At 34.5% G+C, this 23,353-nt stretch overlaps 1 protein-coding gene and 3 pseudogenes across 1 annotated transcript; 3 read left to right on the forward strand and 1 right to left on the reverse strand.

Moving 5' to 3' along the window:
• The first annotated feature begins 9,915 nt into the window (after window positions 1-9,915).
• LOC125197968 lies at window positions 9,916-11,347 on the forward strand (annotated as a pseudogene).
• A 1,133-nt stretch (window positions 11,348-12,480) lies between these two features.
• Window positions 12,481-15,736, forward strand: LOC125197969 (annotated as a pseudogene).
• A 2,581-nt stretch (window positions 15,737-18,317) lies between these two features.
• On the forward strand, window positions 18,318-20,297 carry LOC125197970 (protein RICE SALT SENSITIVE 3-like). Its single transcript, XM_048096452.1, has 7 exons — window positions 18,318-18,687; window positions 18,824-18,877; window positions 18,961-19,092; window positions 19,157-19,265; window positions 19,337-19,378; window positions 19,455-19,511; window positions 19,600-20,297. The coding sequence occupies exons 1-7, from the start codon at window positions 18,542-18,544 to the stop codon at window positions 19,822-19,824; spliced, it is 765 nt and encodes a 254-aa protein (XP_047952409.1). The 5' UTR covers window positions 18,318-18,541; the 3' UTR covers window positions 19,825-20,297.
• Window positions 20,298-21,035: 738 nt separating this feature from the next.
• On the reverse strand, window positions 21,036-22,598 carry LOC125197971 (annotated as a pseudogene).
• Between the last annotated feature and the right edge of the window lie 755 nt (window positions 22,599-23,353).

The raw sequence follows: 23,353 nt of genomic DNA on the forward strand, positions 1-23,353 counted from the left end.
CCCCAAAATTTATGGAGGGTTTAAAATTATGTCTTTTTAATAATAATTAAATGTTAATCTTAACAATTATTAGGCATTTTCTACAATAATGAATTTGTAATCATTATCCTTTTACAATGACATGTACCAGATTTTTTACAAGTATTATTATCACTTTGGTTAAATAGGAAAAAACACCCAAAAATGTTTGTTAAAATTTGGCTCAATTTTTTTAAAATATAATTATTTAAATAATCTTTGCCAGTTTTTCCAAGATTTTTTTTAAAAAGTTGATTTTTAAATTTTAAATTCCTTTTGTTTTTTTTAATAAAATTTGGAAAGAATAAATCCGAACAAGGAAAGTTAGACAATTTTCCCAAGATTAATCCTAACTTTTTAGGTTTTTTTTTTCCAGTTTAGGATTTTACATATTTAAGAATATAGTATATTTTTTATTATTATTATTATTATTATTATTATTATTATTATTATTATTATTAATTACTTTTTTTAAAAAATAATTTAAAATTATAAATTATACTTAATTTCATTAAAAAATAATAAAATTAAAAATTAAATTTTATAATAATTCATCATACTTATTACTTAATAATTAATTAAATAATTAAAATATAATTATATAATATAAATTGTATAATGAATAATAATTATTATATTTTATAAATTAAAAAAATTTTCAAAAAAGTTATTTAAATTTTAAATTTTTAAAAAATTTATTAAATTAATTTTTTGAAATATTATAATTATAATATAATAATTATTATTTTTATTATTAAATAAATAGTATAATATTCCATGTAATAAAATTATAATTATATTATTATATATTATGATGGATAATCCATATTTAAACTATCCATTGAATGAAAAAATATAATAATATAATTGTTAATATAAATAACTAATAATTTTTTAAAAAAATTTAAAAATTATTCTTTTTTATAAATAGAAAAATAATAAGACATTTTTAGTTTGGTTTTTTAAATTAATATAAATTTAAAATTTTGATATTTAAACAAGGAAAGAAAATTCCAATCATATTCGATTATTTTTTTGAATAATTTTTCCTTTAACTTTTTTTCCGCCCCCAAAATTATTTTTTTTTTAAATTTTCCCTTAATTTTATAAATTTGCATCACATAGATTTATGAAGATTTAACGGGATAAACCAATATTCAAAAACTCAAAAAGCTTGCTCAATTCCAAAAAACCCGCCCTACATTCTCTTTCCCCCATGCTCAATTCTTTTTAAATTTTATTCCCAGCCAAAAAGTAACTAAACTTTTGGGGCTTCGTTTTTTGTGCTATTTGACCCCTTTTAATAGCCCAGTAGCGTTATATAAAAAATAGGGAAAAAGTGTTAATTTTGATTTTAAATTCTTCAAAAAAATGGTAAATGAATAGGGCAATTAGTGCTCATGTTTTTTTTTTTGAAAAAAATTTAACGCATTTTTTTTTATTAAAGCAGTTTTTAAATTTGTTTAAAGAATTTTTTTAAACAAATTAATTCATTGTTAAGATATGATACAGGAAAAGTTGAAACCAGCAGTCATTAACTTTTATCGCCCTTCACTCAACCAATAAAACACACACGAATACATTATTTTGTTTATTATAAATCACACTTGCATACATTTAATTACAATATTATATTTGATAATATGAAAGCACTATTCATGCTTTATGGTTTATTTTTTTCTTCCCACGTTTTTCCTTTTTTCTTGCTTTTTTTTTAACCGTTTTTTATTGGGTTGCCATATTTATGGAATTGTATTTTATTAGGGGAGTGTTAGTTGTAAAACTGTGTGCTACAAGACCGATAATTTTGTTGAAGCAAATGAATTGGACTGATATTACTTGGGGTTTTTGCGTTAGTTTTTTTTTTACTGTTTAGGGAAATTTTCGATTTTGAACTATTTAGATTAAACCCATTCTTGTGAATTCTGAGCCATTTATAAGCGTTTTTACACTTTTAAATTTTTGGGGGTAAATTAAATATGAGTATATCTATATGAATACCCTACCATAAAATCCGAACCCTTTCAAGGGTAGCTAGCTGACCAAGATATGAACGATCAAGCGGAAGAAAAAATACAAAGAAAATTTACGGTTTGGGAAAAAATGAGAAGACCGGTCGAAAAAAATATTTTCTCCCTAATTTCCCAACCTTTAATATTATATATTTTCATGAAACATCACCAGTGTCTTCCTATCGGAAATGTTCAATATGTTATTTTTATGTTAGCAAATTAAAATTTAAATAACAATGATTAATTAATAGTTGGGGGTTTTTGGCATACATCAATAAGTAAAAATTTAAAAGCCGCAAAATAAAAAAGATCAGAAAGTTAAAGAATTTAATAAGTAATAACCATAACTTAGACATCACATCACACTACGTATGCCAACAACTTAATTAATTTGTTTAGCGTCTTGGGAATTAATTTTTTACCAAATTGTAGTATGGAGTATTTTAAAATTTACAAGACATTTTGGACAAATTGAGCTATGTTCTCTTGTGATTCTTTAACATTGACCAAAAAATTTAAATTTGGGAAAGAAAGTAGTTAGAGCTAATAGAGAAGCCATTTTGAATTTTTATCATGACATAACACAAATTGATGAGCTATTTTGTGAAAAAGATTAATGAAAATTCGAAGAAATATAAATGAAAACAGAAGTATTTGTATGGAGCAATTATGAAAATGAGATACTGAGTATTTGAATTCAAAATTATTATAGTTTTTAAAAAATTAATATTTCGCGAACATTTGAAATATCTTCATTTATAGATTATAGTGCGTCAAGATAATAACTCACATAAAACTAAAGGTTGAAGATGGCTGGTTTTTTTAATCTTTGCTTGATAAATAAATTGACGATTCATCAAAACTGAGAAACGTACGTGGGCCCAACCACGATGTTTGACTGATATAACTTTTATTCTTTAAGCCCAAGAAACAAATGGTTCAATTAGGTAGCCCATTTAACTAAAGATCACTTAATTCTGAAAATCAATAACAATAAAATATTAACAATAAAAAAGTTACTAAAATCAAGAATTCTACGAAACATAAACCTGAAATTTTAGTTTCATGAGTAATTGTGCCAAAATACACGAACCTTCATATGATTACAGTTTCGAACATGAATTAGAAATTAAGCCGTTAAATAAATAAATTTGCAAATTTTCTCATTTGGTGAACATTTATAGGAACAAGTAAGATTCTCATATAAATATATCACTGAATTGCTCCAAATGAATATACAAGCCCTATCTTCCAATATTACTAATTTATCCATCTTCTCCGATAAATACAAAAGTGTTAAAATAAATGGAAACAACTCCACCCAAATATTAGACCCAACAACAATGTACAACAATGTCAAATCCACCTATCACCTTGAGGAGATGTATCTATCCCATAGTAAATAGTACATAACATATGCAACCAAAAGCTCACGCAACAAACAACGTACAATCTCCTTTTGAAAACCCCATATTCTAAATTTTGAGGTAGTAGCACAGTTTTTCATAGATGCTGTTTCTGCATGACTTATGTGAACTGTCAATTGGGACAGCGAATCACTTGACATTATTACCATTTTTTGGCAAAAGGGTGTAACTCATGGCAATACAGCAGCCAAATTATGGTGTTACCAATTCACTTTTGACAATGCCATGATTGCATCAAATTCTGATCATGGTAATACGAATGCATATCGACTAACACTTATTACTACCTAAAGATAGGGGCAGTGAATAGCACATCTTTGACCAGGTTCTTTGAGTGGGAAAAAAATATTAGAGCAACGAAATTATAACTCAAATTTATTTGAAATTAAGTGCAAATGCATAGAAAAATCGAGTCTTATATTTCAATTTCAAATGAGAAGATATTTTTGTATTTATTTAACTAAAAAAATCTCAGTTAGATTCATTATAATTTACTAATGTAATCAAGTATACTAATTACTCTCTCCATCCACTATTTAAAGAGCTATTTTAACTTCGCATAGATTTTAAGAAATTATTTGACTTTTAATAATGCGAGACTAAAGTTCAAATTTGATCCATTACATTTACCCTAAAAATTTTTTGGTCCGTATATTAATTGTGTTACCTTTTGATCTCAAACAATATGTTTTGGTCAAACATGTTTTGACCAAATTAATAATTTAATTATGAATCTAATTATCTAGATTAACCTTATTAATTTAATGTTAAAATTTATGATATACTATTTTATACCTATAATAAAAATTATATTAAAACCTATGAAATAATAAAAAAAAATTTAATTTAATTAAAATTGATAAAATATTACATGTAATAAAATGAAATTTGTAAATATTTTATAAATTTTAATTCAATTTGATTTTTACTAAAAGTAAATGAATATTTATAAATTTTAATATTTTTAGAACCAATGTAAAATAATCCCTCCATCCCCTATAAATAGAAACATTTGAAGCGATAAGGATTTTAATCAAAATTAGTAAAATGATAGAAAGATGAAGAAAAGTGCGTTATTAAAATGAGTCCCCACCTTCTAAAGAAGGAAATTTTCTAAAAGGAAAAGCTTTATTTGCAGGTGACCCAAAAAAATAATTTCTACTCCTATTTTAGATGGGCAGAGAAAATACTAAACTTAGACTAGTCTAAATGTTAATGTAACGTGGGCTTATGATGAGCATACATGCACACAAACTAATTCATGGACGTCATTTTTAAGGTTTGGGCTCAATCCACACAACTCAAAACTTTGGCCCATTCCATTTGGCCTCTTTTGAAATTGCCTCATGTCGTGATCAAGGTGAGGAGCGCATTACTTGTGTTGAAATCCAACTTCAAAATAATTCACATCACTTCTTATTTGGGCTAAATCGGCATTTGGATAATGAGACTATTTTATTTCTCCTACTACATTTCATTGCACCCTACAGGGGTTATTTTCCATATGGGTCAAAATTAAACTTCAAAAAAATTACATAATTAAATTATAAGGTTCAAAAAGTAAAATTTAAATGCAATCACATCATAACATTGTCTTCTATTCTTCATCTCTCAAATCACGTATAATAGTTTCATTAGTAACTTAACAAACACATCTTTTCGATGTAAGTAACTAAGCAATCATTCAATAGTTGGTCTCACATGCTATTACGTGAAAGTCTTGATGTCTTCATTCTTTAAAAGGCTTTTTTCTACCGATGCGTGGCAACTCCGGGAAAATCAACGACACTTAACTAATAAATAAACCATTGGAAAACTTCATGTTTCCTTGTAGAAACCATCTTTGAGCAAGACCATCGATTCTCGATATTTGTGAAAACTTTTCATCTATGCGCACATCGAAAATAAAGTTCTCAAGTTGATTTTCAAGCTCGACAAAGCAACTTCGAAAATTCGAAGGAAAAATCCAGTGCAAGACGAAGCACGCTTCTCCAAATCAAATGCGAAAATGAATCCCTAGGATCAAAACATGACATGCATAAAACTAAGTCCGTGTTGACTTCATTAAAACGTCTGATTCAACTCCGAGCTTGCAAGTCAATAACGAACAAAAGAGCTCAACTCGATAATAGTGGAGATTCTTCATTTTCTCGCTCTACGTCTTCCTTTTTTTTGAGCTACAAACTCATCTTCCATGTCAAGCACATCCAGATCATATTTGCTACAAAACCTAGAAACATCAAAAGAATATATCCCAATCTTTTTCCCCCATTATTTGCAGACGTGATTTTGCTACTTGACAAGATTCATCGCATTAACAATGTCTTGATCTTTCTTTTGTAGCACTTGAGAGAGTTCATGTGTAATTCCAAGATTTGCTTCATCGATGTAACACAAAGACAAACTCAAAACTATTTATAATTTCTAACACATCATCAGCCTCTTCTTATTGAATCGTCATGACCATCCTCCCAACATACTCAAGAACATCAACAATAGAAGAATATAAATGTATCAAGCGACAAAGAGTACCGTAATGTGAACTCCAACGAGTATCTCCAGTCGCTCAATGACATTTCTTGATTTAGTCCTCTTCCGTGCTTATTTCATCACTGCAATCTCTTTAATAATATTCTCTCTGCTTCTCCCGAAGTATATCTCTGCGCTTACAAGAACCTCCAACAGATTACACAAACGAGAGATAGAATTATAAAAAGACCCAGACAATTTTATGTTTTTTAGCAAGTGAACAATTGTGAGCGAAGCCGATGAGCGAACAATGTACATAATAAGCACTAGAATTTCCTGAGTATCAAACTCTTCAATCCATTGAATTCTCTCATATTGCTTCGCCATCATATCCTTGACCTCTCAAACTAGATATACTTAAATCATAAGTAGATAACAAATAATCAAGTTTTTCTCAAGTGGGTTCGGTTCACTAACATGAACAACCCCAGCGTTCTATAACACTCCATACTTGTCCACATATCGTACTACAACCCCCATTTGCTTTTTGGATACTCTCGACCCCCATCGACTAATATAAAAAAATTCTTTTCCCCATATATTACAATAGTTTTTGTTTCTCACATCAAATGCATTTAAAATATCTCCCCCAATTTCCCGGTGATGTAAGATTAAATTTTTGACTTTTTTTAACAACACTATATCTCCATTCAAAAAAAAATTTTAAAGAACTAAGAAAATTACCTTGATTTAATGATTCTTCGACTATCATACCGCGGAAAGGCAATCCGCTTTTGCAAGAAAATTCGTTCATTTTTGGGGGGTAATCAAGCTTTTTTGTTTTTGTTTTAAAAAGACCCAAAGTGGGGGGTTGATTCATCAAACCCTCATTTTAATCTCCTTTATGGCCTTTTATGGTTTCCAACATGATCTCTTTCTTTCTTTCTTCGGAAAAAAGTAAATCCCCCCGATACAAAAGCTTTTGCTTTTCCGTGGAGCTTAAAAAAATAGAAATAAAAAAAAAAGCTTTCCCGTAACCATATTCCAACCAATCCTTAAATTCATCAAACCTGTGAGAAAATTTCTTTTTGTTTTCCATCTGTGGACAAAATCATGATTATGGAACGGGCCTTTTAAAAAGCTTTGGGAAATTGTTCTATTAAATTTGGTGGATAACTTTTTTTTGGTCGTTTCCGGATCCTTGGGGGATTCTCTAAATCAACCTTATTTTTTTTTTCATTGGATGATTCTTGAGGTTAAGAATGAAGGTTTTGATGAAGAATCGGAAAAAGTTTTTTAAATAAAGATCCATATATCTACAAAAATATCAACAATAATTAGTAAAAGAATATAAATCATTACACAAAAAAATAAACAATTACACAAAACATAATAAAGTTATCTTTTCTTTACAATAAAAGAATAAAGAGTAAAAAATAACATCAAAAAGTTGTCATTCAAAAATAATTTAAAAAAACTTGGGACTCACCTCCAAATCAAATAGTATAAACCATTAACAATCTCAAAAAAAGAATTGGGGTTAAAAAAATTAAAAAAACAAATGGGATTAATTAATCCATTTCTTTTCCCCCTTTTAATTATTATTGCAACCAAAAAAAATACAACTATGTAGAAAAATCAATTAAATTATATTTGAGTTTTTAAATATCCTAATTCTAAATAACCAATTTCAAATTGGAACGGGTGAAGGATATAAATTTTTTTAAACCTATCACTAATATTTATATATATATATATAAATTAAGGAAATAAACCTATCACTAATATTTTATATATAAATTAAGAGGAACAAGATTCTGAAAAACCCATATCTAATTTTTTTAAACCTATCACTAATATTATATATATATAAATTAAAGAGGAAGGTAAACCTTTTTATAATATTTTATATATAAAATTAAGAGGAACAATTCTGAAACCTATATCTAATATTATATATAATATAAATTATAATTATAGTAAATTTTAAAAAAACCCCTAGGTTTTTTAAGAATTTATGGGGGTGGAAACCCCCCCCATGATTCCCCCTTTGTGCTCTAAGAATAATAATGTCTCTATTATGTTGAGTAGTGCTTAATGATATAAATTGATAAAATTTTGAAGAGCATGCCATTCCCAAAGATTTTGGAAATTATAAAATCTTGACATACAAATAAAGGGTTTTGGGAAAACATACCTCAAATAACTCAATCCCTCCCAAATTTTTCAATAGATGATTTGAATCACCTATCAATAGGACCCCATTAGAAGATGATTTGAATCACCATATCAATAGGACCCCATTAGAGCATTCACAAATCACAACAGACAAACATAGGGGAAATTTGGGATCCCATAGAACTTTTAGTGAATGGAAATTTTTGTGTAGTAATTGAATAAAATATTTATATACAAAGCTTATCAATTGGGAAGAAAAGAATGAGATAACAAAAAAACATGACTCATGAGCCCATTGAGAAAAAGCCCGAGGAAAACCAAAATTTTAAAAGTTCGTTCAATCGATTATTTAAAAATTTAAATGTTGGATCAATTATTTTAAAACTTGAAGTAACCAAATATATTTATATTTTAAAAAATATATTATAATCATAAATATAACAAATATAAAACCTTTGAACACTTGCAATACCATAATGGTATTTGGGTTTTAGTTTTTTTAAATTTTAGTATTAGATTTTCAAATTTTCAGATTTTGGTTATGGATTTTTTTTTTATAGTTTTTGTGTGATTTTGGTTTTTTCAAATTGAATCGGTTTAGAATTTTTGGGTTCAGATTGGACAAGATTCATTTCTAAATTTTTGGACTTTTGTATCAGATTGGATTGGAAAAAAGATTCGAAATCCGATTGGTGACCCTTAGAGTGCCCAGTGGACAAGCCCATGACACAGATACCTTTTATATATTATATGTGTGTAGATATTAATTACGTGAGTTTCCATAATTACATATGATTTGTGTGATATTAATTTTAGTTGATTTGCATAATTGTAGGTAGTAGTTTGTTTATCATTATGCTGCAATAGTTCTATAATTACAGATATCATTATTTCTGATTTTGTGGATTTATATTGTATCCCCTTTAAACTTTTATAATATTTAATGGTGTGTTGTTATATCACATAAACATTTGCAAAATTTTCAGATATGAAATTAGGGAAATAAAAATTGTTTATTTGTATATGTACAGTTATCTCATTTGGTTTAAAAGTTTTAAACTTGGCTCATCTAAACCCAAATACTATCGGGGTCGGGTTTGGCAAAATATACAAAAAAAAGAACCCCTTTCCCCCGAACCTAAATGTCCCCCTTTTAAAATGCAAATGACACCACACGCCCCCAATAAGGAAAGCCCAGACACAACCACAAAAAATTGGTCGCCCCCAAAAGGGATTTATCCACAACAAAAAAAAATGTAGTTTTTTTATCAATTGGGCACAAATCACATTATTTATAAAAAAAAAAAAAAAATTTGGGGCCCGGGGGCCCCCCGCAGCCCCAGTCACGCACCCCTTTGTCGACTACTTGGCGCGCCCGGTTCTCTTTTTTCCCCCCCTGGGCCGGGCCGCCCCCCTATAAAAGAGCCAGACACCACTATGGACACTCTTAGACTAGCCTCCCAAAAGGGAGAAGAGTTGTAGGCTTGTAGCTCATAGACATACATCCTTTTACAAAATACATTTAAAATAATAATCTTATCTTAAACTAATGGGCTCTTAATCAAAATTTGAATGCAATTTTTTGAACGAAGTGAAATGATTTTTATAAAAAAAATATAACCTTAATTGGAATTGAAAGCAATCTGAAGAAGCTAATCCTCCAAGATAATTTTGGGTTTCCCGCACTCAACTAACAAAAATTTCCCAAATTTTTTTGGAACAAATTTTCTCCTAATCCAATAAAATTATTAATCCAAAATTTTCCTCTACTGAATTCTTCAAACCTAGAGAAAATCCCCAAATTTGTGCAGAATGGGTCAATCAGCTTCAAGCCCAGGCCTCAAATCTCGCCGGTATTGGAAGGGAACGCTTCTCGCCTCACCTCCGACGCTGACGACGACGTTTCTGGATATGATTACACATTGGATCTACCAGATGAGTGCTTGGCCCTAATTTTCCACTCACTCGCCGCCGGTGATCGGAAGCGCTCCTCCTTGGTCTGCCGCCGCTGGCTACGATCGAAGGCCAGAGCCGCCAGCGCCTCGCTCTCGACGCGCAATCGCAGCTGGCCGACGTCGTTCCGAGGCTGTTTTCTCGATTCGACGCCGTCACTAAGTTGACTTTGAAATGCGACCGTCAATCCGTCAGCATCGGCGACGACGCCTTGATTTCGATCTCGCTCAACTGCCCGAATCTCACCAGAGTGAAGCTCCGGGACCTGCCGTGAGCTCACCGACGACGGGTGGCCGCTTGGCGGAGAATTGCAGGAATTTGCGCAAGTTTTCGTGCGGATCCTGCAGCTTTGGGGTTAAAGGCGTGAACGCTTTGCTCGAGAATTGTGCATTACTCGAGGAGTTGTCGGTGAAGCGTCTGCGCGGCATTAAAAATGCAGCCGCAGCCGAGTCAATTGGGCCCGGGGGAAAGCAGCGGCGACGCTGAAGATGATCTTCTGAAGGATCTCTACAACGCGCAGTGCTTCGGAAAGCTGATTGCCGCAGCAAAGAATTTGAAGATTTTGAAGCTGTTTAGGTGTTCCGGTGATTGGGATGAATTGCTTGGAGTGCTTGCTGATGGTGTGTTGGGGCTGGTGGAAGTTCATTTCGAGAGGATTCAGGTCGGTGATTTAGGTTTTCCGCTATTTCAAACTCTGCAAATCTCGAAATTCTGCATTTGGTGAAAACCACTGAGTGCACCAACATAGGGCTTATGGCTGTGGCCGAGAAATGAGTTGCTGAGGAAGCTCCGCATTGATGGATATCGAACGAATGGGATAAGCGACTACGGTTTAATTGCCATTGCTATTAATTGCCCTAATCTAAGAGTTGGTCTTAATTGGTGTGAATCCTACGATCTGAGTTTGAATAAGTTGGCTGCTAACTGTTTGAATCTGGAAAGATTGGCATTGTGTGGCAGCGAAACCATTGGCGATGCTGGGGATCCCCGTGATTGCTGCAAAATGCATTGCCTTGAAGAAGTTTTGCATCAAGAGCTGCCCTGTTTCGAATCATGGCATGGAGGCATTGGCTGGAGGGTGTCCCAATTTGGTGAAGGTGAAGGTGAGAAAGTGTCGGGGGGTGACCCTGCGGGAGCGGATTGTTGAGGGCGAGCAGAGGCTCGCTTGCAGTGAATTTGGATGCTACTGAGCCCGAGTTGGTGGATGCAGTTGTGCACGGGGATAACAACAATCAAGCTGTGGTTGATGTGGAATCGGGCATCATCGGGAGGTCAGGGTCGCTCAGGTGAAGTTGGCTCCATCACGGGCTCAATCAGGAGATGGCGGGCTTTGTAAGCAGATTCGGAGTAACTTGGGGAGAAAGTATGCTGATTAGAATGGACTCATCTGTTCATGTGTTATATTCATTGTGCCATTCTTGCCTTGCTACAGTAATTAATTGTGATTGATTTATGAAGTGAAATAGCATTTGTTTGTTGGGGAAAAGTGAAGCTTTGATTTCTTGTGTTAGTTCAATTTGTGATGAATACTATACTGATTCAACCTCATGATGCCATTGGTTTTGGATTTGGATACGAAATTGTACCAAATTTAGCAATGCTGTTTTAAACAACAGATAATTGTCAGTTTGGTAACGCTGTTGAGTGGTGCGTTGAAACACATATAGCGAAATGAGCAATGATGATGCAGATCATTATTGATGATATCTGTATAGGCAAGTGATGATCTAGGATTAGTTTGAGAAACACAACTTATTTGGGTAAAACGTAACATACTCCTCCCGTTCTCAAATAATGATTTTTTTTTGCATTTTGATGTCTCATTGCCACAAAATTAATCAATTTCTATTAGTTTTAAAAAGTTTTCTTTTTTTATTAGTAGATGTGATCCATCTTAAAAAAACTACTTCATTTTTATTATTAAAAGCTTTTTTTTTTTTGATGACTGGGGGTTTTTATTTTACAGCAATCATATTTTTTTTTTAAACTATTTCATAAAATATTTTTTTTAAATTATATCGCCATCTCGAAGTTTGTATTTTTAAGAGAAAATATTATTTTGGGAGTTGTAGACATCTGATTAAATACAGTGAAAATTGGATACGAGTTTTAAGATTTTATTTTTCTCTCAGTATTAAATTTAGATTCGGTCTTTCATTCCCTTCATTTAAAGTAATAAGATTAGTTGGGAAAAGCGAAGTCGCAAGGGGGTTGGTTCGTGAGTTTTAAAATTATTTAAGTATTTCAGAAACAAATATAAAAGAGAAATTAATAAATAGGAAAAAGAAAACTAAAAAAATGAATACCGGCGGGGAGCAGGCGTTGCCGACGAGAACACGAGCAGCTCCTCTTTTTGCAACTGAGCCACGAGGTGGGCGGCGCTACCAGCACTCCTCGACAAACGACGCCGTTGGAGCTGACCGCGGGTCTTCCTGGCGGCGATCGCGGGGTATTCGCGCTCCCATCTACTTCGTCCAGGGTTTCTACATCATCACCTATGGCCTGAATCTACATCCTGCAAAACCGATCGATTCCTCCGCCGCAGGTGGACCCCCAGATCCAGGGGCTCACCGACGGCCCTGCCCCCCCCACGCGCCTGGGGGTTTGCCCTTTTTCCGCCGCCACCCGAGTTTGTTCTGGTAAGATGAGATCTTCTATCTTCGCTCTTTATTTTGCACTTAATTGTTTATAATCACTGATTCATTAGAACAAGTGTATCAATTTTTGGGGAGACTTAACAGCTATGGCATTTCATCTAGTGTATCCTGGACCAAAATTTTAGGTTTGTGATATCTTTCCAAAGAAATTACTGGTGTCATATTGGGGATCGGGGGCACCTTATAAAACAAGTTGGGGAAATTGATTTACGGCATTCCATCTAGGATGTGTCCGAGTATCCTGACAAAGTTTTAGGCTAGGGGCTTTCACCCGGGTTTGAACTTCAGATTGGCCGGTTTGACTTTTGGGAAAGATATTGTTGAGATCGGGATTTGGCTCATTTACACGGATAAGGAATTGAGAGTCATTCCGTCAATGATCTATGTATCCAAGTCTAGGGGTAATCCAAGAGGTGAAAATGTTAACTTCATCATTACTGCAAGCCGCAAGGGGACCACTGTTAGAGAAAAACCCCGGAGATTCTCAGTTTTATTAGTAGGTTATGGAGGGAGTAGCAGGGGGGGAAATGAAAGGAGAAGCAAGATCTCAAAGTTTGTTTTAATTTTATTTCGATGATTTGAATATGTATCGTTTTATGTGGGGGGTTGAAAAATAAGTATTTATTTCCGACGTGTTCCTTGAAAGGGGGATCGGGAGTTATTTTTGTTTTAAGTTATTCGTGTTGGGAGATTGAAAGTCTCTGAAGGAGAACTGAAAACCCCATACAAGTGAAGTGGACATGGTATTTAGTTGAGTGTATGTATGCTAATGGAGTTGAAATTAGAAACTTTTTTAAAGTATAAAAGTACTACTTGGTACCTGCCTATTTAACATGTTATCTTTGCATAGTTAGTCTTTTTAAAGTTTTTTTTCCCATTTCTCTCACGCCTTAATTTTTACTATGAATTTAGGCAAGCCTAGCCTTGCTCTTTTTTGTACTAGTAGTCCGTGTTTTCTGAACTCTGAATGGGTAACATAAAGATTCCTGGTTTCTAATGATAGGGAGAGTAGATTGGCAAGTTTTTAATAGAGATGGTGCATTACCTGTGTGTCTGTGCTTATGATTTGTTTTAACTTTTCATATTTTTTATAGGAAAGCCATTTTTTGAAACAACTCTTTTTTTAGGGTTTGCACATTTACACGATTCAAATGTCATGCCTCTTGGGTTCTCACTGACTGGGGAACTGGCTAATAATGCCTGTTCTTGCTAGGAAATTGTTGTAGAAGAAAGTAGGCAAAAAAATTAAATTGCTGGCTTAATGGCTCATTTTCCTCATAAAAATTGCAAGTGTTCATTTGAATTTTAATTTAAGAGACTCCTTTTCATTATCCACTCACTTGCCTAGCCAAAAGCTTAATTTTTGGTTCTCCATCAGGTTTCTTCGTCAAAAAACAGTTCCATGCCCCATTCCCTTTTTAATATCTTCACTGCCAAATTCAATTGGGAAAAATATAAAGCATGAAATCAGTGTGGTAAAAACCCTGAACTTATACTACATTACTACTGGTAAAACCCCCTTTTTTGAAATTTAATCTAAAATACTAGATTTAATATATTTTTCTTTGTGCTCAGCTTTGAGAATGTCTCATCTCTATTCATTAACCAAATTCTTTATTGTTGTCTATTTTATCAGATTTTCTTGGTCAAAACATAGTTCCCCGCCCCAGTTGCTATGTTAACAATTTCGATGCAGTTTAATAGTGACTAGTGAGCAAGCAAGATGATGGATGTTTATACCAAACTTTTTTTTTCTAGTGTCTGTGAGATGAATGGGGTGGTATATTTGATTTAGTCGATTTTAGTATTGGTAAGATGAAACCCTCCGCCCCCTTTTAAAAAAAGAGGTTTTGGGAAAACATCTTTTAAATTTAAAAACGGTAGGGAAGAAAAGAGAAAATATGGTTTAAGTAAGTTATTTTGGGGCCTATTATTGAAGGGTTTAAGGAAAAAATTTTCCCCAAAAAAGACGTAAAAAAATTGACAAATTTAAAAAGCAAAAAAGAATTTTTTGAGGGGGTACAACTTTATATGAAAGCCAACAAGGTTTTACTGTTCATGTCAAGTTTACACCCATGTAATGATGTAAAACTTTTTGGGCCAGTAAACATCATCGATTTGTTTAAAGCTGTTCAGTCTATCTTGCTAGTCCTCTATGCTATGGGAAAAATGGTTCAATCTCCAATGCTGTATAGTTTATTGGAAATGAGTTTATAATATTTTATCGTAGTTAAACTTATCTTCTTGGATTTTTTACTATGAGTATTTATTTGATCTCCTATGCACTATAGTTTAAAGGAAACTGCGTGGTTTTAATATTTTTTCTTTTGAATTTTTCCGTAGTCCCTTCTAATCATAATTTACAGGATGGATAGATTGATCTCTTCTCTCTCTGTTGTAGGCATTCGCTTATAAAGGCTTTTTGTGTTGCTCTATTGTTGACATTCTTCAGTGCCTTTGATGTGCCCGTGTTTTGGCCCATTCTTATGTTTTACTGGTCAGTTCTGTTCTTTTTAACTATGAGGAGGCAAATCATGCATATGATCAAGATATAAATATGTCCCTTTCACATTTGGGAAGCAGGTGTGTCCTCAGTCTATAGATTGTTATAAACTTTCTACTAAATCTGTTCTTTTAGTTTAACTTTCCAGTTCCCCTCCCCTGTTAAATTTCTAAATCTTTTGCTTCAGCGTTATGGGAAGAAGACAGCTCCTACTGACGAGGCAAACACCAGAAGACCATAGTTCTTAAGGTAGATCAGGGCATTAGAATTTTGAAGATACACATGTTTTCAGTTAAATTTGATTTTTAAGTACTTTATTCTTTTAGTATTCATGACTCATGAGTTGGCATCAGCAATTAATTCTTAGGTGACTAGTGAATGTTCTTGAAGTTCATTTTCGCTATCTGATTGGCGCTATGTAAACTTTCCTGTTCAACTACATGTCTATGCACTGTCCTGTCTTGAAATAGTGTATGAATATTATAAAGATATTTATGCATCTCATGGTAACTGTGGTCCTCACTTTCCCCCTAATAAAAAAACGTCAGCTTCATAACTGTGACCACTGACCATCATAGTTGTCTGTGCTCCGTGCAGGCTTTCAGACAAGTACCTTTCAGCCTAAAAATAAAACAAAATTAATCTCTCTGGTATTGTCAGCTTTTACTTTAACTTGCTGTTGATGCCACTTGATGGCATAAATGTTTCAAGCTTAAGTTGGCTTTTCCTTTTATGGCAGTCTTTCATAAAAACTTCATCTTGATGCATGGGGAATCATGTCACTGGCTGAAAAGAATGCCAATGCATATATGAGTTGTAGTTTTTATAGTGAGTTCCTATTATGTGGTTGTGAATATGTGTTTCTTACCCTTAGGATATTGTTTTCATAAATCACAAGAGATGGACGGTAGCTTTTACTCCTGGAACAGATGAAAATAAACTTTAGCTTGGCAGAAATTCCTCTTTGAAATGCTCTATCCTAAAAGATAAGGGAAGGTAGTAGGAGGTTGATATTATTGGTGGGATGGAAGGGACCATGTTATTGATGTCATTGTAGAAAAGGTGGCACACTCTTCTACCTTGCTATTCCTACTTGTCAAGTCTCTGTACTAGCCTCCATTTGGGTGCATTATTTCACCTTGGCTTGTCATATCAGAGTGTTCCATATTATATAAACTTCAGTAATCAAAGACATTTAGTCTTGCTAATTGCCATCTAAAGTAGTATGCTTACTGCCTATGCAACCAATACCATGTATGCTATTATGTATGAGGGATGTATCTGGGAATCTAGTCTCTTCCCATACTGTCTACAGAGCAATCATACTTACATCAATGGCACGGTAAAAGCTTAAACTCAGATACATGATGTAACATCTTCTGGACAGAAAGGCACTTGAGTTTTTCTACGTCCTGGTAAGTGGGAAATTGAGATCCGGATGAGTAGTCTATTCGTAATTTCATTTTTGTTTTTGATATCTGATGAAATAATGGGTTGGTAATATTGGTTCAATTTAGAAAATTGATTGGTAGATTTGTTCTTTCTATGAACTGTTGTGTATGCTTTGGTGTTGCATCGAATTGAAGAGATGTATGGTGGTAACTGCTGATGAAGATAACTCTTTAGGTGATAAGCCTGTTGGTGACGGCATTGTTTGAAGCCATATATGTAAATCCAGATTGGGAATAAACCAGCTAGGAATAAGATGAGGATTGTACCCAAAAGAGCAGCACTCAGAAGGTGTATGGGGCCTTTGATGGATGCTCTCACCACTAACTCAAGGATTGGGTGGAGGACCACCATTTATTGGTCTCGTGCGACCGGCCCCAACTTCCCCTTTTAGAATTTGGAATGTTGCTCATCTCAATTTTTTGCTCTCCAAATTGTGTTTTTTACTCCGTTTTTTTTGTATTCTAATGCCTCACTTTGATGTTCAATTAAAAAATCTATTATTATTGCTTTAGGGGCTTTAAGTGTCTCTATCCTTCCTTTCGCATACAGCGCCCACAGTTATATCTATCCTAGCTACATCTTCTTCCCGGGGTTGTTGAAATTTAGTTGAGTTCAACATTTGAGTTGTTATTCTGTAAAATAGTTTTGTGTTATTTATACAAATTTGAACTTGTAATTTCTCAATCTTCCATTTGGAGATTTGTTCTTATGGTGGAAGAATCATGCTATGGTTGAGACAAAGACGCAAGTTGTTGCCCTGTTCCAAGTGATTAAGAGAAGTTGAGCAACTAGGGTGCCGTATGTCAATACTGATATGGACTAATGCTGAATATTAAATGCTTGACACAGGGGTGAAGTATGGAAGTTGGTTGAATTAAATCTACTTAAATTTGCATTGATTGAAAATTTACTCATTTCTGGTCCACAATATGTTGTCTTTTCTTCATTGTAGCAGTCAAGATATGCCCCCATATTTTGGCCCTTATATTTATCCCAGAGTTTTTTAGGTGATGAAGGTTTAAAGTGGCCATTATAATTGAGACAGATTAGATTACAGCATCAGCTTTTAGAATGTCACAAACAAAACAAATTTTTAAAACCAAAGTGGAAATTGATACTGTATAACATAATGCTGTCAGTGTACTAATATAGTACTAATGTGCTCCTTAGATTTATGTCTGTATCCCAGATCTGAGATTTGATCTAAACCCTTGTGGCTGGGATTGCAATGGTGCTGTGAGGGGGCAGGTTCGAAGAGGATGTCGTTGTCGTGGATAGTGGTGGTGTATATACTCTTACTAATTCTAATAGCTTCATTCTGTTAAAGCTCCATGATCCGAAACAACATTGACGATTAACACTCTTGATTAAAGTCTGTTTGATCTGGGATAAAAACGTTGAATTTGAAGTCGTTTGTGTTAGAATATAGCATCTGGTTAGCTTGCACAGTGAGGAAATGCCTCAGAGTTAAAGGTGAATGATAAAGCAGTAAATTTCTGGTCAGGTTTTCTTAGTTTAGGAGAAAAATGTCATTGTCAAAATGTTTCAAGAAATATATATTTAGACAAATAGTTCCATTAATTGATAAGGCCAGCATCATTTTGTGAAGCTGTGATTAGAAATGTCAATAAACATAACATGGTATATATACCACAAGATAAAGAGGATATCTAAGGGAAAAAAACAGCATGTGATGGAGTTTTAGCACATTTGCTAATGCAAAAATATTGCAAATCCTTGTGGCTTGGTACCACAACCTCTCTTTCACTGCTCTTATTTCTTTTCCTTTTAATTGCTGCCACAACAAGCACTAGTCTTTGTTCCTTTAGCCTGTGGTGTTCTCTCTCCTTTTCTCTCTCTCATAATTGAACAATGGAAGGTGGACTTCCTATGCTCAACTGCTTGTTACAACATACACTCAGAAGCCTATGTGCATGTTCCGATTCCTCTCCGACCCCTTCAAAGTGGGTGTACGCCGTCTTTTGGAGGATCCTTCCGAGAAATTATCCACCTCCAAAGTAAGCAACTTTTCTTTGCTCAGGATAGAGGACAAAATGAAACATCTGACATTCCTATGGCCATCATTGCTTTGATTCTTGATTCAGTTGTTTTAGTGGTTGCTATTGTGAGAACATGTCTTTTGATCTTGTCCAGGTGGGATCATGGAGGCAGTCTCCTCGATCGAGCTAAGGGAAACAAGAGGAACTGGTAATGCATTGCCTGCTTCACAGCCAAATTTTCCAAGTTGGCTAACAATCGATTTCTTGACTCTTCCATGTTTGATTGATCAGGATTCTTGTGTGGGAAGACGGGTTCTGTGATTTTTGTGAGTGCGAACGAGCTGGAAATGGATGCGGGAGGAGAAGGTTTGGAGCTGACATCTTCTTCAAGTTGTCTCATGAAGTCTACAATTTTGGAGAGGGGTAAGATCCCTTCACACTTTCCACAGATATACAGTGGTTATTCAAGTCTTACAACCCTTTACAGATTGGTGGGTAAAGTTGCATCAGATAACAGCCATAAATGGGTGTTTAGAGATAGCCCAGCAGAAACTGATCCTAGCTTCATTTCCTCATGGAACGTATCCATCGAGCCGGTAAGAGACATCCGCAATCTTTTTACATCTTTCCATTTCACTGCTTAATTTCTTGAATCTCTCGTCAACAGAAGCCGAGAGCATGGGAGGCTCAGTTCAGCTCAGGCATTGAGGTCAGAAGCTGCATCTTTTTCTTAAACTTTTTATCTCTTTGCATCAGATTTTTCAACGAAAACTTATACATGACAGACTATCGCGCTAATACCAGTTCGAGAAGGTGCAATCCAACTAGGCTCATTTGATAAGGTATGTATAAGTATTTGTTAGCAATCAATGTGTTGACACCATATCATACATTTGTAAAACACAAGATTTTGTTTATGACTTTAATCAGGTTGTTGAAGACCTCAACATGGTGCTAAACATACAGAGAAAATTCAGCTACCTTCAGAGCCTACCGGGCATATACACTATACAGAGGCCACACCATCCGAACCACAGTCCACAACTCGACTACACCTCTGCCCCGAGACTTATGCAGGCGACTGATGACAAGCAACAGATGATAGGCTTGGAAAGGCAAAACTACGAAACCTCGCCTACTAAGCCCTCTACTTAGGATACAACAACGCCCCACAAATCTGCAGCGCTGAAGCATCATCGTTGTGGTCTATCCCTCCCTTCTGCCCTCCAACCTCGGGCCATTTTTTCCAAAGGCACCGTCTCCATATTACGCTCCTCAAGGCTTTGGTCATGACGGCGTCTTGCTCAATAGCAATAGCATCGCTATAAAGAGCGATGGTGTTCACAAGTTAGAGGGTGATGGAGGCGCGTGTCCTTTGGTGATATTGGGGCTGTTGATGTTGTTAAGGTGGAAGCCGGAGGCGGGCGAGAAGAGGAAGCTGGGGTGGTGGCTTTAGGATTTGAACTTCATAGAGGAGCAGAAAAAAATGTTGTGAATCTTGATCCATTTTTATGTTAGATACCAATGCCACTATATTGTTACTGTACTAGGCTTATTTTTGCCATCGTGTGCAAGGAATTGTTCATATTGTTATATATAGAGCAATAATACTAAGCGATTATTTGTTATTGTATTAGCTTATGCAATTCTTCTATATATATTTGTGTCGAAACAATTTAATCAACTGGAAATTTACAAAGACAAAGATATTAAAGTTGCTATGCATACTGCAAGAATATGTAGTTTACAACCCAAATAAGGTTTGGTAGAATTATTAGAGAGAGAGGAATAGTTGTCACTTTGGAATGTTTATGAACATTCAGCCATCAGTGTCATGTATAATTTGGATGTTAGGAGACATCATATGATTAGTTTTAAGCAACAACTTTAATTAATTTGGTTATGGTGACCCGTGATTGAACGGATTTGGACAATTGCATTCTTGATATTTTTAAGGAAAAGTGTATTTTCTCTAGCGACTTTCTACTTTTTACTAGTGAATAGTGATGATAGTCTACACTTAGAATTGACATAACATAACTAGTAAGCTATATTTAGGTTGAAAAATAATTGTTGGCTAATTAATCGCACAAAAAATTGTACTAATTCAAACTGATTTAGGAGCTTATTCTCTTACTAGGTTTGCAAAATCACCTAAGTCGAAAATTGGAAAAGATAATTAGCTTCAAGAAGTAACATACTCAATGGTTAAATTTGATATTTATATCCATAAAATCCAAATCTTGCAGCAAGTATTATAAAGCTTGATTTTATCCTGATGGGATCGAATGATTCAATTCCATCAAAATACTGAACTTTGCATATCTACAAAATTCAAACGATAATAGTAAAAGGCAAGACAGAGGAAAGGCAAATCGATAGTTTATCAAATGGAAAAGGGTTTTTCTTGAATGTGTAAAGTGAAAAGGTACAATCATAATTCTCCGAAGCCGAACTTCCTGATCACAGCACCAATTGTTACATCTTAATCATAAATAATAATCCAAACTATACACAAGAACCTCTGCATTGTTTCTTGAGATTCAAATTTGCAGCAAATGGAGAAATAATATACAAACCAGAGCTCCCATAGCTTCTGATTTCAAAACGAGGAGCTTTGCCTTCTTTCAATCCCCAAATATCTCAAAGATCACTCTTGAGGCCTTGTCTACTGAAGGAGATGGGTTTGGCGAGAATGCGTTTCATCGCCTGCACGCTGAGCGGGTTTTCCTGGCTCTGCACATTTCGTTAATTTACATGAGCAACTAACTAAGCAAACAAGAATTAGGGGGAAAAGAGCAAAACAGGGACGGAATGCAGCTCACCATTGAGCAGGTACCAGCGCGGACGTTGCACACAGGGTAGTCATGGGGGCAGCAACTGTAGTGGTCCTCGCAGCAAGTGGCACCCTCGAGAGGGCAGCATCCCCATGCGAAGCAGTACTTTCCGTACGAAAGATGCAGAGCAGGTTGTGCTCTCAGGGCATTCATAGTACTCGTCACAGACTGAGGGTTTTGGGGTGGGGGATGGGGAGATGGACCCGGTTAGGGGGTTTTCGCCTGTCTTGGTAGGGTACGAGGGCTCTATAGCGATTCCACAAAGACCAGTCTTGTCTGCAATGTTGCGCTCCATCCTAAGATACCCTCCTCTCCCCAGCTTGAACCCCATGAGTTCCTTACGATCCAATAATCCTTACCGTTTTCAGTGCCGTATCCAACAGCAACCACACCATGGTCCAAGTTCGTCCCACACTTTCCGGTGAATATACCCTGATGAGGTTCAGAAGGTGAAGTAAGTGATCATGTACTGAAACCACAAAGACTAATTGAACTACTATACAATGCCCAGCTAATGGATAAGACGTATTAACGTGCTACTGAAGACAGAACTTACTGATTGATAGAGCTGGAAGTCCCTTCCACCAGCTTCAATGGCAACGCTAATTGGTTGGTTCGCAACCGCCTTCTGCAGCGCCTTCTCATCATTTACGGGTACGTCTTCATAACCATCAATGGATACAACTTTGGCTTTTTCTGCAAATCAATTACCAGGATGTCGTGTGTCTTTAGTTGCAGTGAAAGACGAACTAGAGACCTACATTACCTCAAACAAACTGCCAAAAAAATCAACATTTATACTTAAAACTAACCCTGTAAGTATCACATTTGCCATCCCTTCCCGTGTAAGGATAATCCTCATCAGAGTCGATGCCACCATTTTTGATGATAAACTCAATGCATAATCCATAAGACCACCATTGCACCCTTGGTTATAGGACGTATCACAATCCACAAGCTCTTGCTCGGAAAAGAGACCAAAGATCCAGTTTTGATCTGATTGATACCTTCCACAGCAGCAATAGTAGAGAAGGCCCAGCAACTACCTATAAAATTCCAACAGTTTACGGGATGCATCAGTATCAAGATTTTGATTATATATATTAAAATGACAACAAGTCACTTCAACCCAAACTAACATGTCTCGCACAAGAAAATTCATCTTTATTTTTCTAAATAAAACAAATCAACATTTATATGACCACAATATTATGCTCTATCCATGTAGTACTATATATGCATCCAAATATTTTAATTAAATGCATAAATAAACCTAATTTTTTGTCAAATAAACTAGTTTTTGGTTGTACAAAATTTGATCACATAAATTCGTTGTATTTTAAAACATAGCAAGAAACACCCTTTATACGCTAACTTGTAAAATGATGCCAACTGTAAGTATGTAAACAAGTTAACATGTATCTCTTATTGCATTGTGGTGTTTTAATTCGTAAGCAATTTCATTCATATAGGTATATATTTAATGTTGAAAAGACAAATGATCAGAGTTCAATACATCAAAGAGCCAATGGCACACATGAAAACTAAACAACAAAAAAGGAGGCTCCTTTTTCGCTGTAAGATATTTATTCGTTGAATTGCCCTTTGGAAGAGGTCCACCAAATTAAAAGGTCATGTTCATTTGTCTACAAACCAATAGACGACAAAAACAACAGCACAGTCTCTTCTTATCCATAATCATTTCAAATAAGAAAATAAAAAGAATCGAGTAGAAGACAAACCAATTCCTATTTTTTATACCACCAAACCTAAACTACCAATAGTTTCATCTATGAACCCCAATTTTCTCCTCATCAAAACACCTTGATTTTGGGGATATAAATTTG

Source organism: Salvia hispanica, unplaced genomic scaffold (genome assembly GCF_023119035.1).
Source record: "Salvia hispanica cultivar TCC Black 2014 unplaced genomic scaffold, UniMelb_Shisp_WGS_1.0 HiC_scaffold_1130, whole genome shotgun sequence".
NCBI classification, from domain to species: Eukaryota; Viridiplantae; Streptophyta; class Magnoliopsida; order Lamiales; family Lamiaceae; genus Salvia; species Salvia hispanica.